We start from the raw sequence: 14,354 nt of genomic DNA, 5'->3' as shown, positions 1-14,354 counted from the left end.
TGCAAGAGCATTCCCCCACGAGACATGCCCAGTGTGATGACATCACCGTGCCAGGCACACCGAGGCTCTTCGGGGATGGGGCTCCTCAAAGCAGGGCAACCTCTGCCCCCATTGGGGGGACGGCAATCCTATTGAGAAGTGAGATATAAATGTTTTAAATATATAAAATAAATATCGGTGCAACCCCCATAACAAACTATGCTCCTATGCCATCTTCTGCAAAAAGGTGAGGAGATGGTAAGTCTGGATTGTAATAAGGAAATCCTTACTACCTTATAATCTAAATGAATGAATGAATGAATTTTATTGTTAACAGCGCATAGCCAGCAATCTATAATCTAAACAATTCTGTTCAAGAAACCCTGGACATTTACTTGTCAATGCATATCTTCTCTACTTGGGGGACCAGGACCTGTAACAATCGCATGATTGTCTGAAGAGGCAGCTTTGATTTCCAGGATGTCACCTGCAAAAGAAGAAAGCAACAGATGAGATCTGTTGGTTTGAGTACAACACAAGCCATTTAACAAGATGAGACAGAATAAACATATTTATTCAATTTACCTTGATATCCAGATTTATTACCCTGAACAGTAATATATAGGACACAACACAAGGCAATTAGTCATTAGGAATTGCAGGAGAAATAGTTGAGCCTGAAAGGCTTCTAGCACCCCAACATGAACATTAGGGCACTTACCTCCAGTATGACCCATATTGTCAACAGGAATTATTTCCAATGCCATCCAACAAAAGTTTTCATTTGCCAAAGGGCTCATTGTGTATTCAGAGACTAGTGTTATACAAGAACAAGCCTTGGTTCTCAAGTTCATGAACTCTCTCCTGCCTCCTTCTTTCTGAAGGCTTACATTGCAAGAAACAATGGTTTGTCATTACATCCCACTGTGATTTGCTTGTTGTCTATAAACTAGAACCAAACTATGGTTTAATATTTATTTATTTATTCAATTTATAGACCACCATCCCCCACACTTGGGCTCAGGGTGATTTACAACATTAGAATAAAATACAATCAAAGAGTTAAAATTATTAAAATTCCAATAACTATTACAGGATGGTGCTTAAAACCAATTTCTATCCTTACCGCATGGGGGGAGGGTAAAAAGGAGGACAGAGAAGTGGCGCTGCAGAGAGAGGGCCAGGCATGCTGGAAACCGTTGCTGTCCTCAACCATAGGCCTGGCAGAACATCTATGTTTTACAGGCCCTGCAGAAATGTACCAAGTCCCACAGGGCATGATGTCATTTGGCAGAGTTTCACCAGGCCAGCACCAGGGCCAAAAAAGCCCTGGCTCTGGTTGAAGACAGCCAAGCATCTTTTGGGCCATGGATCACCAGAAGGTTTTTCTCTCCAGAGTGTAGTGCTCTTCGGGGGGTATACCAGAAGAGGAGGTCCTGTAGATACATTGGTCCCAGACCATTTAGGACCTTAAAGATTAGTACCTTTTCGACCTGGAACCAGTACAGCTGGAGAAGCACTGGTTGGATGTGCTGTCAGTGGGGTTCCCTTGAGAAGCTGCACCGCTGCATTCTGGACCAGTTGCAGCTTACGGATCAGTCTCAAGCGTAGCCCTGTGTAGACTGAGTTACATTAGTCTAACCTGGAGGTGACTGTTGCATGGATTGTTGTGGCAAGGTCGGAGTGAGACAGGGCCAGTTGCCTGACCTGGCAGAGTTGAAAAAACTCCAGTCTGGCAATGTTTGTGATCTGGGTCTCCAAGGAGGCATCAAGAAGCACACCCAGGCTCCTGGCAGTAGGTACCAGTGTTAGAGGTACTCTGTCAAGAGCCAGGAGTTAGCACCCCAGCCCTGAGTCCTCCCTTCCCAGCCACAGAACCTCCGTCTTCGCTGGATTCAGGCTCAGCCGGCTCTGTTTCTAATACTGGTTTAGAATCCCGATTTGCAGGAAATAAACGTATCATAGCTTGTGGTTTGGATACAATGACGAACTATGATTTCTTCCAAACAAGAAAGTCTTCAATTTCTGAGTCACTTGTAAAAGAAGTCGATTGGGGGAGGGGAGTAAGTGTGCAAGCTTGAGGACTTCCAAATCTTTTTCTCACAATGTTAAACCATGTTTTGTCATTACATCTAAATGTGAATCTTTGCATCCTATTTTAAATAACAGAACAAAATTTCCAAACATAACCAATATTCTTCTGAACTTCTTCTGAAAGATCATCATGCAAGTAACTATCTTGCTGGAGAATCAGTGTGACCTATTTATCCCACACATGCAGGAAAAGAAGAGCCACAGAAAAGTTTCTTCCTGCTGGTCACCCTATTATTATACACATATATACAAGACTACCCACTTCCAAATAGGCAGACAATCATGGAGGCTTTCAGAGATCTAGGCTCATTGAATTTCTCATTTTTACACTGCCTATTGATGTTAACATGAGTTGAAATGGGATCATTTCAGGCCAGTTACAATTAAAGCAACAAAGATAAAGCAAAGAGCTTTGTGCCTTAGTGCTTTTTCAGAAAAGAAAAATCCCCAGTCCCTTTCAGAGAATGCATGATGTAACGGGGAACAATTCGTGCCAGCTTCAGAATGATAAAGCAACATATTTTTGCCATTTTGAACAGAGAAGCATGGCAGAAAACAGCAGGCAGGTAAGTACACTGTGCATACCTCATAATTTTCTAACCAAACCATTGCCTTCTTCATGGCCTAACAAGAAAAGGACTGTAATGCACTTTGCACACTACATACGATTAATAATGAATAATATTAACATGATGAATTAAAATATGAACTGATAACATTAGTCCCTAGCTTCTCTCACCCATTCAGGAGTTGGATTCCATTGCCCACTTGAGGATACACTGGACAAGCGCCGTCGATCACGCTTGGGCTGTAATGATTCCTAAAAAGATGACACAAATATAGCATTGAGCCTCTCCTCTGCTGTCCAACTTTAGTTCAAGCAGTATTGAGATGAGGGTCAAATGGGAAGATTAATCAAGTAGGTAAAGAGTAGTATGTATTCAGCACTAAAAAAGGAGACAAAATATAACAAGACCCTGTATTGCAACTTTTGTTTTTGCAGTGCAATGACTTCAAAAGTTCTTTTCATTACTGATCTAAGGTTCCCCATATCTGAGGACTCACAATTCCAGATTAATGTGTATCTATCTTTTTATTTACTAGTTATATATATTCATCAGCTACATAGAACTAAACATGCAATTACCAGGAGGGTTCAGTCAACAACATTTCCTGCATGGGCTCTTATGCCAGTGCCAGAGGTTAGGAGTTTGGGAATGCTCCTGGATACCTCCCTATCTATGGAGGCCCAGGTGGCAGCCACTGCCGGCTCGGCCTTTTACCATCTTCGGCTGATCCGGCAGTTGGTCCCCATCCTCGACCACGATGACCTGGCTACAGTGATCCATGCGACAGTCACCTCAAGACTAGACTACTGTACCGCTCTCTACATGGGGCTGCCTTTGTCGCAGATTCGGAAGCTGCAGCTAGTGCAGAATGCTGCGGCCAGGCTGTTGATGGGTCTCCCTAGATGGGAGCACATCCAACCTGTGCTGAAAGCACTGCACTGGCTACCGATAGCTTTCCGAGTCCGCTTCAAGGTGCTGGTACTTACCTCTAAAGCCCTATATGGCCAGGGTCCGATGTACCTGAGGGACCGCCTTTCCCCAGAGAGTACTACGGTCTGGGGCCCAAAATCGATTAGTGATCACAGGCCCCAGGGAGGCCAGGCTTGTGGCAACCAGGGCTAAGGCCTTTTCAGGGGTGGCTCCTACCTGGTGGAACAAGCTCCTGGAGGAGATCAGGGCCCTGTGGGACCTCTCACAGTTCCGCAGAGCCTGCAAGACGGAGCTCTTCCGCCAGGCATTCACTTAGGAGCCACCACTACCAATTATCCTGTGGTAACAATGGGACAATTGGGATGGCCTATTATAAAGATCTAGCCACAGTACTGCAACAGATCGGTACCACTGAAGCGTAACATCTATAGGACAATATCTATAGATCACCATCTTGATACGACTAACTGGGTAACATCACTGAGCACTTTATTATTGTTAAGAATGTTGTTTTATTCTGTTTTTAATGTTTTATATTGGCACATGTTGCCCTGTTTGTGAGCCGCCCTGAGCCCATTCGCGGGGAGGGCAGGATAGAAATATAATAATAAATAAATACATAAATAAAATGTTGAATGTGCCCTTCACACAAACCATATAAAGCCCCAATCACAACATTTCAGTAACAGAAAGCTAAAGTTCAGCACCTACACCCAAATGCTTTGACCTGGGCGCCTCACTGACCTCATTCAGCTTCAAAAATATTCACATCAGTCCCAAGGTCAACAGCACATTTAATGCTGTTTGTCTGGGAAGCAACCAAGACATGGGATGTCCCATCTCTGTAGCCTGGTGTCCCAGACTTATTTATTGTCACCATAAAGTTATAATGTAATCCTTCAACTACAACAAACCTTTACTGGGTTAACATCAGTGGCCTTGGTTCAGAGATACAGGAAAGGGGGAACGTAATCCTTCATTATTTACAGTTACAGTAACATTATGGTTCCCAGTTCTGAGAATGATACCACATCTCCAATAAAGTTTCTAAAAATATGTGTTTTAGGCTCTACTCCTGCCCTCTTCCATTCCCTGAGTATCTGCCCCAGCTCCCCTACCCCATCATTTGTAACCATTCTCAGTTGACAGATTAAGAGACTTATTGCAACATAATTCTATTCAAACTACAGACAATTTGCCAAACAAAAATACTTGCTAGAATCTTGTTCCAACTGATGAGAAGAAACCAGCTGGGTTTTTTTTTAATTGGCAGAGGACTTTGTTGGTTGTAACTCATTATAGCTTCTCTGGAATGGCACACCAGACTACTAATAGGTAAAGCCTGAGAACTCATTTTGAATTGCTTCATTGTTGATTGCCTTAGGTGTGAAGCACCAAGTATAGTACTAGATTATGTTCTGATTCATTCTCGGTCTCTAGAATATGTCAAAACATGACAGCAACATGCAGCCTTACCCCACTCCAAGATTCTGTATCACTGACAATGCCAGGTAGACTGCCCTCTGCTGGAGACTGTGAAGACTCTGGCTCTAGAGAGCATATTGTCCCATCCTCTGACACTTGGGATTTCTCTGTGAGTTTGTCAATACCTGAATTTTGGAAGAAAACATTAGGAATAGGCTGAACAATGCTTAAAGGTAAAGGTTACCTTGCTTGAAAGCCAGTCGAGTACAACTCTAGGGTTGCGGTGCTCATCTCCGTTTCAAAGCTGAACAGCCAGCGCTGTCCGAAGACATTTCCGTGGTCATGTGGCCGGCATGACTAAACACCAAGGCGCACAGAACTGAAGTGGTACCTATTTATCTACTTGCAATTTCTTGCTTTCAAACTGCTAGGTTGGCAGGAGCTGGAACTAGAGACGGGAGTTCACTCTGTCACTCGGGTCTCGAACTGCTGAACTACCGACCTTCCACAGCCTGCAGTTCAGCGTCTTAACCACTTGAGCCACCGCAGCTCCTGAACAATGCTTACAGGGAATCAATAATACAAGTTACACTAAGAAAGAAAATTCTCTGTCCTTGTCTTTGTATTGAGTACATTTTCAACAGAAGAACTTGCATCCTTCTACAGAAAGAAGTGATATGAAGATGTGGGCAATTAAGAATTAAGCTTCAATTCTAGAAAGCCAAAATGTGTTCCTTTAGAGATTTGACAGCCAGGATTGCTGAAGACACAGCCCAGTTTAATCTTTTCAGCTTTTTGTAGTCAAGTGTGTTCGTGACACATACAAATTCCAGATTCTAACACACACAAAACCCCAACACAACTTGCAAACAGAAACCTCCACAAATTAGTCAGAAAAATTATCTGTAAATTAAGGAACCCATGCAAACAATATTTATTTGAAAAAAATTCTGGCTGATTTAACCATTTCAGACCATATAATTTCAAATTTTGCTCAGCAAGAATATGGGTTCTCTCAGGCTATATAATGGAAACGAGAAGGGATGGGCAAAACACACACATCTACACTGTACACTAACAGAAGTGCTCATAATGAGAGTGTTTAAACAGAAATGGGAGAACGCAGAATTTTGCTGGTGTGGGCATAAGTGTACATCCTGATGCAAATAAACCAGCTAGATTATTTCATATAGTCAGGATAGAAACCAAAGGATGAACTGACCTTGCAACAAAGTTACTGCATTGCTTAAAACAAGCATATACTAAGCAGATTGGTCTGACCTGGAGTTGCTACTAGGCTGGCCTTCAGTGTTCCAGGCTCAGCAGGTGCAGCGGGCCGTGACCCTTCCATGGACACCCCATCCTGAGAGTTGGTACGAGATATAGGTTCAGGAGCTTTCTTTTTGCGCTGCAAAGCTTTCTGGATAGACTGCAAGTCTGTAGGCAAATTGGCCAGCTGGTGGAACACATTTCGCTTGCGAATAATGGCATAGACCAAATTGGAATTGCCTGGGAAATCACAGCAACAAGAGCAAGAAGAAAAGAAGAGATAAACTTCACTGTTCCTCTGGAGGCGGAAAGAGAACTGCAAGTATCCCTACAGGGCTTGACACGGGGTGTAAGGTAACTTCTGAAGAAACAATTATATTTATAACCCTGCAGTAAAGCAGCATAAACAACGTGAAGCTATACTGAAATAATATAGTCATGTGAGGACTTAATGTCTTGTTTTCTCCCTTTCCCTGCTTTCACCCTTTCTTCAGTCTCAGTAGAGAAGACTGGACAGCTCCAAACAGTAGCAAAATCTGGCCCACTAAACTAATTATCGGTTCTTGAGCTATTATCCTCTTGGAAAGGAATACAAGAGACATTCTATCAACCAGTGCAGTACAAGAGTCTCTGGCCAAAAAGAGAACCAGCTCACACTGTTAGGCAGAAATATGACACCAGCTTCTTGTGAAGTTGGGGGTCTACAGGGCTCCTTGGTTTGTATCACCAAAAGTGACTTTACAATAGCAGAACTTGGGGGGGGGGGGCTATTGTCTGGTAATAAACATGCAGGATTTGTTTTTGAGATAATTCTGCATTCAGGATTAGCTATTATTCCATGACAGGTCTTGATTAAGTCAGTGTCTCACAGCCTTACTTTCACATATGCAAAATGGAAACTACAATGACTTACATCAAAACTGTTGAAATGATAATAGACAATAATAGAAGCTGAAACAACGTGTTCATTCTGATTATTTAAGAAAAATTCTTACGTTGGTCATTAATTAGAAGCAGCTTTCTCTTCTAGTAAAAATTTGAAAAGAAAGCTGGAAACAAACATAAACTTAATCTCAGGAGTCCTCAAATAAGCAGACTCTCAGCTCTAACAGCTGAATGGAAATGAAGGACAGTAAATCTAGAAAAAAGGTCTACACCATTTCTGCTCTGTTATGTTTCTAAAGTAACATGTCTCTTGAAATACGTATGCTCAAAATATGGTATCAAAAAGGCAGATAGATCTGAATGCTTTAACTACTCACCATCAAATTGGTATTGGATAATATTGTTGAAAACCTCCAGCAAGAAGAAGACAAGGTGATGGTTCTGGACAGTGGAGAACAGGAACCATGTAGTTGAAAAGGCTTCCAGTAAGTGCAGCAGTTTGTTAGCAGCTACCATAGAAAGAGACTTCAAGTATGGCGATACTGGAGGAAGGGGAGGTAAAGGCAGGAAAGAGAAAAAGCAATTAGGAAGACCCTGATATTATGCATACAGTCAGTGCCATCAGGGTACACAGTGTTTCACTGAGTTTCACAAGAAACAGGTACTCAAATCCCAACTCCAGGAAGCTTGGTCTAACTCCTGACAGTGAGGAAGACATGCAATGAGGAAGGAAAGGGAACCCGGCGATGAATGTCAGCAAGTGCAGTTACACATTTTAGGGTTTGGTTACAAGAGGAGATAAAACAAAGGCTTCATAGAAAACACAAAATCGGCCTCTATTAGAGAAAAGTGCCCATTACATGTTAACTGGAAAAACAAACAAAAGCCAAAAAGTTATATTTTATAGTAAGCAACAGGATTCGTTCACTACAAATTTTCTAGGCCAGCAAACTTTTAAACTGAAGCAGGATTAGCTTGGCTTTTATCAGGAGCTAGGCAGAGAGTGCATATTACATCCATTTTACAGTCACACCAGTGGCTGCCCATCAGTTACTGAGCTCAATTCAAGGTACCTGCTGTCACATACAAAGCCTTTCATGGCCTGGGACTCTTGTATCTGCAGGACCACCTCTCCTCTTATTCTCTGCCACAACAGCTTTGCTTATCCCACAAACAGTCAACTTCCCATACTTATGCATTCCCTGATGGGGCCCCACCTCGTGGAATGGCCTGTCTGAGAGGGTCAGGAAAGCTCCCACACTTCTGTCATTCTGCAAACTATGTAAAACAGAATTGTTCAGGAAGTTGCTTTTATAAACGAAATAGGGCTATAACAGAATAGTTCAAAAAGTGCTTTAATAAAGAGAACAGGACTGTGGACTATATCAGTGTGAACAGTATATATTATTTGTTTGCTGTATGTACTAACTCGCTCTCACTCATTGTTTTCTACTTATGTAAAACATGGTTGCACTTACTTGTAGCTGTTTTTTGTCAAGTGGTCTTCTGTGCAGGCACACATAGGGGACCACACATGCACAGACCAACCTGCAGAGAAAATTCTAAAGCTTTCTCTTTCCAGGCTCTGGAGCACTCCCCCTTCCCTCCAACGCGAGCCAGAGTTTTCCCGCCCAAACCAGGACATGAGAGAGGCAGGGAGAACGCTCCTTCCCTCAGTCCTCCCTTTGCCACCGTGGAAAAGATCCCACAGTGGGGAAAAGAGGAAGGAATGTATGCCTGCAAAGAAGGCCACTCAACAAACAATGGTTACAGGTAAGTGCAACCATGGTTCCATTTTCATGGATTCTGTGCAGTCCCACATGGGAAAGTAGTAGGCTGACTTACTGCAGGAGGAAGGTGTGGGTTCCTGAATCTGAAACAATGACTGCAGCACTGCTTTTACCACAGCCATATCGCTCTGGAATCAACGTCAATGGCGTAATGTTTAACAAATGTTGGTGTAGATGACCATGTTACTGCATTGCAGATATTCTTGTTTTGAAATAAGGTCTTGCAAAAGTTGATAGAATTTATCATGATGCTGATTAGGTGTGTATATATTAACAATCAGGGTTGTTTTGGCTTGTCTTTGAATTTTGACCTTCAGGATTCTACCATCTTCAGAATTATATACTAATTCAGGGTGTAAATAGTCTTTCACATATGTTACTAACCCTCTTTTTTCTTTTCTTTGTCTGAAGAAATAAAAACTTTTCCAGGTTTCTTCATTTCAAAGTATCGTTGATCTGAAGATTTAATGTGTTTCTTGCAAACATATCACATCCAATTGCATCTTTTTCAATTGCAAGAATATCTTTCTTCTTTTTTGAGGTGCATTCAATCCATTAATGTTTATTGAAATTATTTTAATTTTCCTTCTATCCATCCTGTACTTGCTTTTCTGTGTCTTCTTTGGTCCTTTGTTGAAATCTTGTAACTATTTGCAATGGTACAATTCTTACTGTTTTTCTCTTGTATCTTGGCATTTGTCCAGTAGTTCCTGTTGCTCCCTGTGACTTCTGAACTTCTTCTTCTGCATCCTTCTGTTTCTCTTCTTGTGTTTCCAAATCATCTCCATGTGTTTTAATGAAGTCTTTTACTTTGAAGAGTGGGGAGAGCCTTAAAAAGGATATTATACACCTTAAAAAGGATATTATAGCTTTGGAAAAGTGCAGGAAAAGGCAACTCGAGTGATAAAAGGGTTGGAACACTTTCCCCATGAGGAAAGGTTAAAGCGCTTAGGGCTCTTTAGCTTGGAGAAAAGACGACTGAGGGATGACATGATTGAGGTTTACAAGATTATGCATGGGAAAGAACAGGTAGAGAAAGAGGTACTTTTCTCCCTTTCTCACAATACAAGAACTCGTGGGCACTCCATGAAATTGCTGAGCGGTCGGGTTAGAACGGATAAAAGGAAGTACTTCTTCACCCAAAGAGTGATTAACACATGGAATTCACTGCCACAGGAAGTGGTGACGGCTACAAGCATGGACGGCTTCAAAAGGGAATTAGATAGGCATATGGAGCAGAGGTCCATCAGTGGCTATTAGCCACAAGGTATAGATAGGGGCTCTGGGGCAAGTGATGCTCTGTCTTCTTGGTGCTTGGAAGGGCCAACAGTGGGAGGGCTTCTAATGTCCTGGCCCCACTGGTGGACCTTCCTGATGGCACCTGATATTTTTGGCCACTGTGTGACAGAGTGTTGGACTAGATGGGCCTTTGGCCTGATCCAACATTGGCGTCTCTTATGTTCTTATGAGAGTGGGCATCCCTGTCTGGTACCACCACCACCACCCCAGGGAAATTGTGTCTGACATAGAGCCACTTATTTTTATACTGGTGGTCGGGTGGGTGTAAAGGCTCTTAATTATTTTGGTGAATTTGGTGCCCAAACCCATATTTTGGATGGTCCCAAACAAGTAGGGGAATTGACCGTATCAAAGGCCTTCTCCATGTCAAGGGAGAGGAAGGCCACTGGGATTTTATTGCGGTTACTATAGTGTATAAGATTTAGAGTTTTAAAGGTGTTATCCACTAGATCTCTCTGTGGGATAAAACCCACTTGGTTAGGGTGCACATATTCCATTATGAAGGTATTCAAACGTTTGGCTAGAAGGAATGTGACTATTTTTTGGTCTTGATTTAATAAAGAAATGGGGCGATATGAACTAGGTTGTGTGGGATCTCTGCCTTTTTTATGGATAACTACTGTCTGCGCTTCCCGCCAAGATGGTGGGATAGAACCCATTTCCAAAATATTATTAAAGGTTGTAATAAGTAGGGTTAGTAAGACAGGAAGGTAAGTTCTATAAAATTCAGACGGAAAGCCATCTGGTCCTGGGGCTTTATTCGTTTTGAGTGCTGTCTGTGATAGTGTCTCTAACCTCTTGCTCCGTGATTGGGCTATCCATGTAAGTACTGTGCATGTTGTTCAACTTGGTATGGATGGGGAAGTTGCGCAGTTCCTCATGTAATGCCTTGTTATTTGTTGGACACGCTGTGTACAGCTTCGTGTAATATTCTTGAAATCTATTTATAATTTTCTGTGTGTTTGTGGTTATCTCCCCTGTTTTCTAGGTGGCCTTTAATAAATAGAAATCTACCTGGTGGGTCTTTTGTTTGAGATAGTAAGGTGAAATGCAAATTTTGGGACAAAAGTACTCCCAAAAGTACTCGCCTTGACTTGGAAATGCCATCGGCTAAGTATTGTGTTTGAAATTTTTTTGAACGGAAAACAAATTGCTCAGTTTTACGGAGATGCGTCTCCTGCAGTAAAACTATGTCAGGTTGTAGGTTTTTTTAATTAGTGAGCACTCTACGGAGTTTGATAGGATTGTTTAGACCGCGCACATTGGAAGATACGATTTTAATTTGAGCAGTGTTTATTGTTGTGTCCTATGTGTAATATACTGTCTTTGTTGTTGAATAGAGATGAAATAGATAAAAAATGTGTAAGTATGTATTACTTCCTATTCAGGACCTTAGCTGCAGTGCTATTGTGAACTTAATTTTGTGTAGTATTTATTAGGAAAGCAGAACAGAAAAACTTAATGTTAATTTGGTCCCGCTATGTATAATGATCTATCTAATTATGTAGTTTGTATACAAATGGAATTCGTGTATGTCAACACTTCGTAAATTTTAGAGGTTATTAAGTGAGTGTGCATTGGGAGCCCTTCTGTAAGGTGAGTTGAATGGAAGTATTATGAGAAACAAGACTATAGCACACTCTAGTGGTGTTTTTTGTGTCTTGTATATGAGCAATAAGGATCAGTTAGAAATTATATGCAATGTCTTTTGTGTATTTGATTAATCAAAAAGTAAAGAAAATAGGATGGTAATAATAAATAAGATAGGAAAATCACAATTGGTTTTCTATTAATTAAAGCACCAGATCAGTATTATGAAATTGATAAATTGGGTATTCACTAGTCTAAAAACGTTTGCTAGTGATATGCCAAAATGCAAATAGTAACAACTAAATACAAGTGCAATTATACTCGATGGATAACAGTTAAATCTCTTGTAGGTGTGACTCTCAAATCTTCTGCCTTTTACAGGCAGAAGGCTGGGATGACTCCTGTGTCTCTCCTACTCCCAGCATTCAGTGTTGAGAGTCCAAAGCGCTTTCTGTGATCTTACACTACAAGTTCCCGATGCCCCCCCTAGCCCCTTGAATTCATTACAATACAAAATTGAAGCGTCTATAAATTCATTACAGAAATAAGAGTGAACATTATAACATTAAGGAAACAAAAGTGCATTAAACTAGGCAATGAATAGTTTCTGGAGAACCTAACTTTTAAACCAATATATATGTGCAAAAACCCTCTTAGGTTTCCCTTTAATAGAACCAATTCTTTATATAAGGCAAAGAGATCATATGAACAATAACTGCAAATGCGAAACTCATGAAGATTGACTTTAAGTGTAACAGTCCTGAGGACAACACTAGCATCTCTTTAAAAGAAGTAGATCTGATTCAGTGGAGTTACTTATCTGTCTCCCGAAGAGGAGCCCGAAGCCTGAGTGGAATGACCTCGCTTGCTTGACTGCCATGAGAGTTCCATCGGGGTTTCTATGTTTAGACTACGAAGCAAGCTGAGGCCTTCCTCAATGGATGAAATCCTGTGTTGTTTTCCCCTGTATGTTGTTTGGAGTATGAGCGGCGTACTCCAGGAATATCTGGTGTCGGCTTCCCACAGAGCATTCATTACTGGCTTCAATTCTTTTCGCTTCTCCATAGCTTCACGTGGTAAGTCTGGGTAGACTTTGTAGATCAAGTGTCCCTTTTGCCGTGCTGCAGCTAGAATCCTTCTTCTATATTTGCCATCCAAAAAAGTAATCATTATGTCTCTAGCCGGCCTTGTTCTAAGGAGCGAGGTAGGACCTAGTCTGTAGGCTTTAGTTATTATTCTCGATTGGTCACCTTCCGATCCAACTGTCTGTTCTAACCAAAGGGAGATGTGTGTTGCCAGGTCACCTTTTTCTTCAACCTTTTCACCTAGGCCTCTCAGTTTGAGGTTGTTTTGCCTAAGAGAGAGATCAAGACGTAGTGTTCTTTCAGCAAGAAGGCCTTCCATTTAATGCATTTGCTGTATGTCTGTTTGGTTAGCTAAGCTGTTCTGCATTGCACTCTCTGCTACTTTTTTAGTCTCTTGAACACTCTTTTGTAAAATGTCCATCTGGTTATATAGAGGCTTGAACATGTTTGAAATGCGGTCCAGGAAGGTTTTTTCCAGATTAGACAGCGCTGTTGTCAGGTCTTTTTGAAGTCACTGGAACCGAGGCCTCCGCTGTATCTTTTGACCCAGTAGCCATTTTGTTTGTAGACTGTAGTTCTAGGCCCGATTTTTTTATCCAGCTTCTGTTCGTCTGTTTTGAGTTGCACCTTCTTCAGTTTTTTCAAATCCGGTTGCTGTGTTAATCGCGTCCCTTTCCCCATATATTTTAGCTTTGTAGACGTTAGTAAGATCGTTTTTGAGGCTGGGAAAGGAGCGGGGTTGGTGGAGTGAAAGGTTTAGGCAGCCATTTCCTTTTCCAGCCACCAGAGGCCCCCCATGTTTTATATTTTAAATGCTAATTTAAGGGATGCTATATACAAATTTTGTAAGTAAAAGAAGTGATAGAACTGTAGTGTCTTGCATGGAGTTCAGTGGCTGCTACTTTGATAAACAGGGAATACCTACATTTATAAAATTGTATTTTAAAATAAGGAATTTGATCAGACAAACCTACTTTAGCTCTTGGATTAATTATGTTAAATAATGTGCATGAATGGCATCACAGCAGGTTCTGCAGACTATTTACTCATGAGTATCATGGAAAATGGCAAACAAGCCAAATAAATATGGAACAAATTAATTTCAGGCATCTAATCATCATCTGCATTGTACTGGTGAAGTTAGCTGATGTCATCTGCTGTACAAAAGGCAGAACTGCAGTACATCTTCACCCCAACATGAAATTATTTCGAGGCTTGCAGTACAGATAGATACACACAAGAGCACTCTTTTTGAGCATTACTGGGATCTTACAACACTTTTATTCATAGTATCCACCTCCAAAGGAGTCTCTAAACACCTAGAGCAAAGATTCCCAGGCACAACATTTGCCCACATTGCTTGGCCTCACCCAAGGTTCCCAAAAACATGCTGCTGGGCTATTAAATGCCACTGACATTTTGGAATAATGTTGGTTTAA

At 41.4% G+C, this 14,354-nt stretch overlaps 1 protein-coding gene across 1 annotated transcript in view; it reads right to left on the bottom strand.

Moving 5' to 3' along the window:
* The window catches only part of HID1 (HID1 domain containing), an 85,866-nt gene that overhangs the window by 10,670 nt on the left and 60,842 nt on the right, over positions 1-14,354 (bottom strand). Inside the window, exons 14-18 of the mRNA XM_015410745.1 lie at positions 7,529-7,693; positions 6,279-6,506; positions 5,049-5,182; positions 2,813-2,893; positions 375-466 (exon numbers count right to left, since the gene is read on the bottom strand). Coding sequence (XP_015266231.1) covers positions 375-466; positions 2,813-2,893; positions 5,049-5,182; positions 6,279-6,506; positions 7,529-7,693 — 700 coding nt within the window. The remainder of the gene's footprint in view (positions 1-374; positions 467-2,812; positions 2,894-5,048; positions 5,183-6,278; positions 6,507-7,528; positions 7,694-14,354) is intronic.

The sequence above is a fragment of the Gekko japonicus genome, unplaced genomic scaffold (assembly GCF_001447785.1).
Source record: "Gekko japonicus isolate JY-2015 unplaced genomic scaffold, Gekko_japonicus_V1.1 scaffold15, whole genome shotgun sequence".
NCBI lineage: Eukaryota > Metazoa > Chordata > Lepidosauria > Squamata > Gekkonidae > Gekko > Gekko japonicus.
Note: the sequence above shows the minus strand (reverse complement) of the source record. Positions and strands in the feature narration are given on the sequence as shown.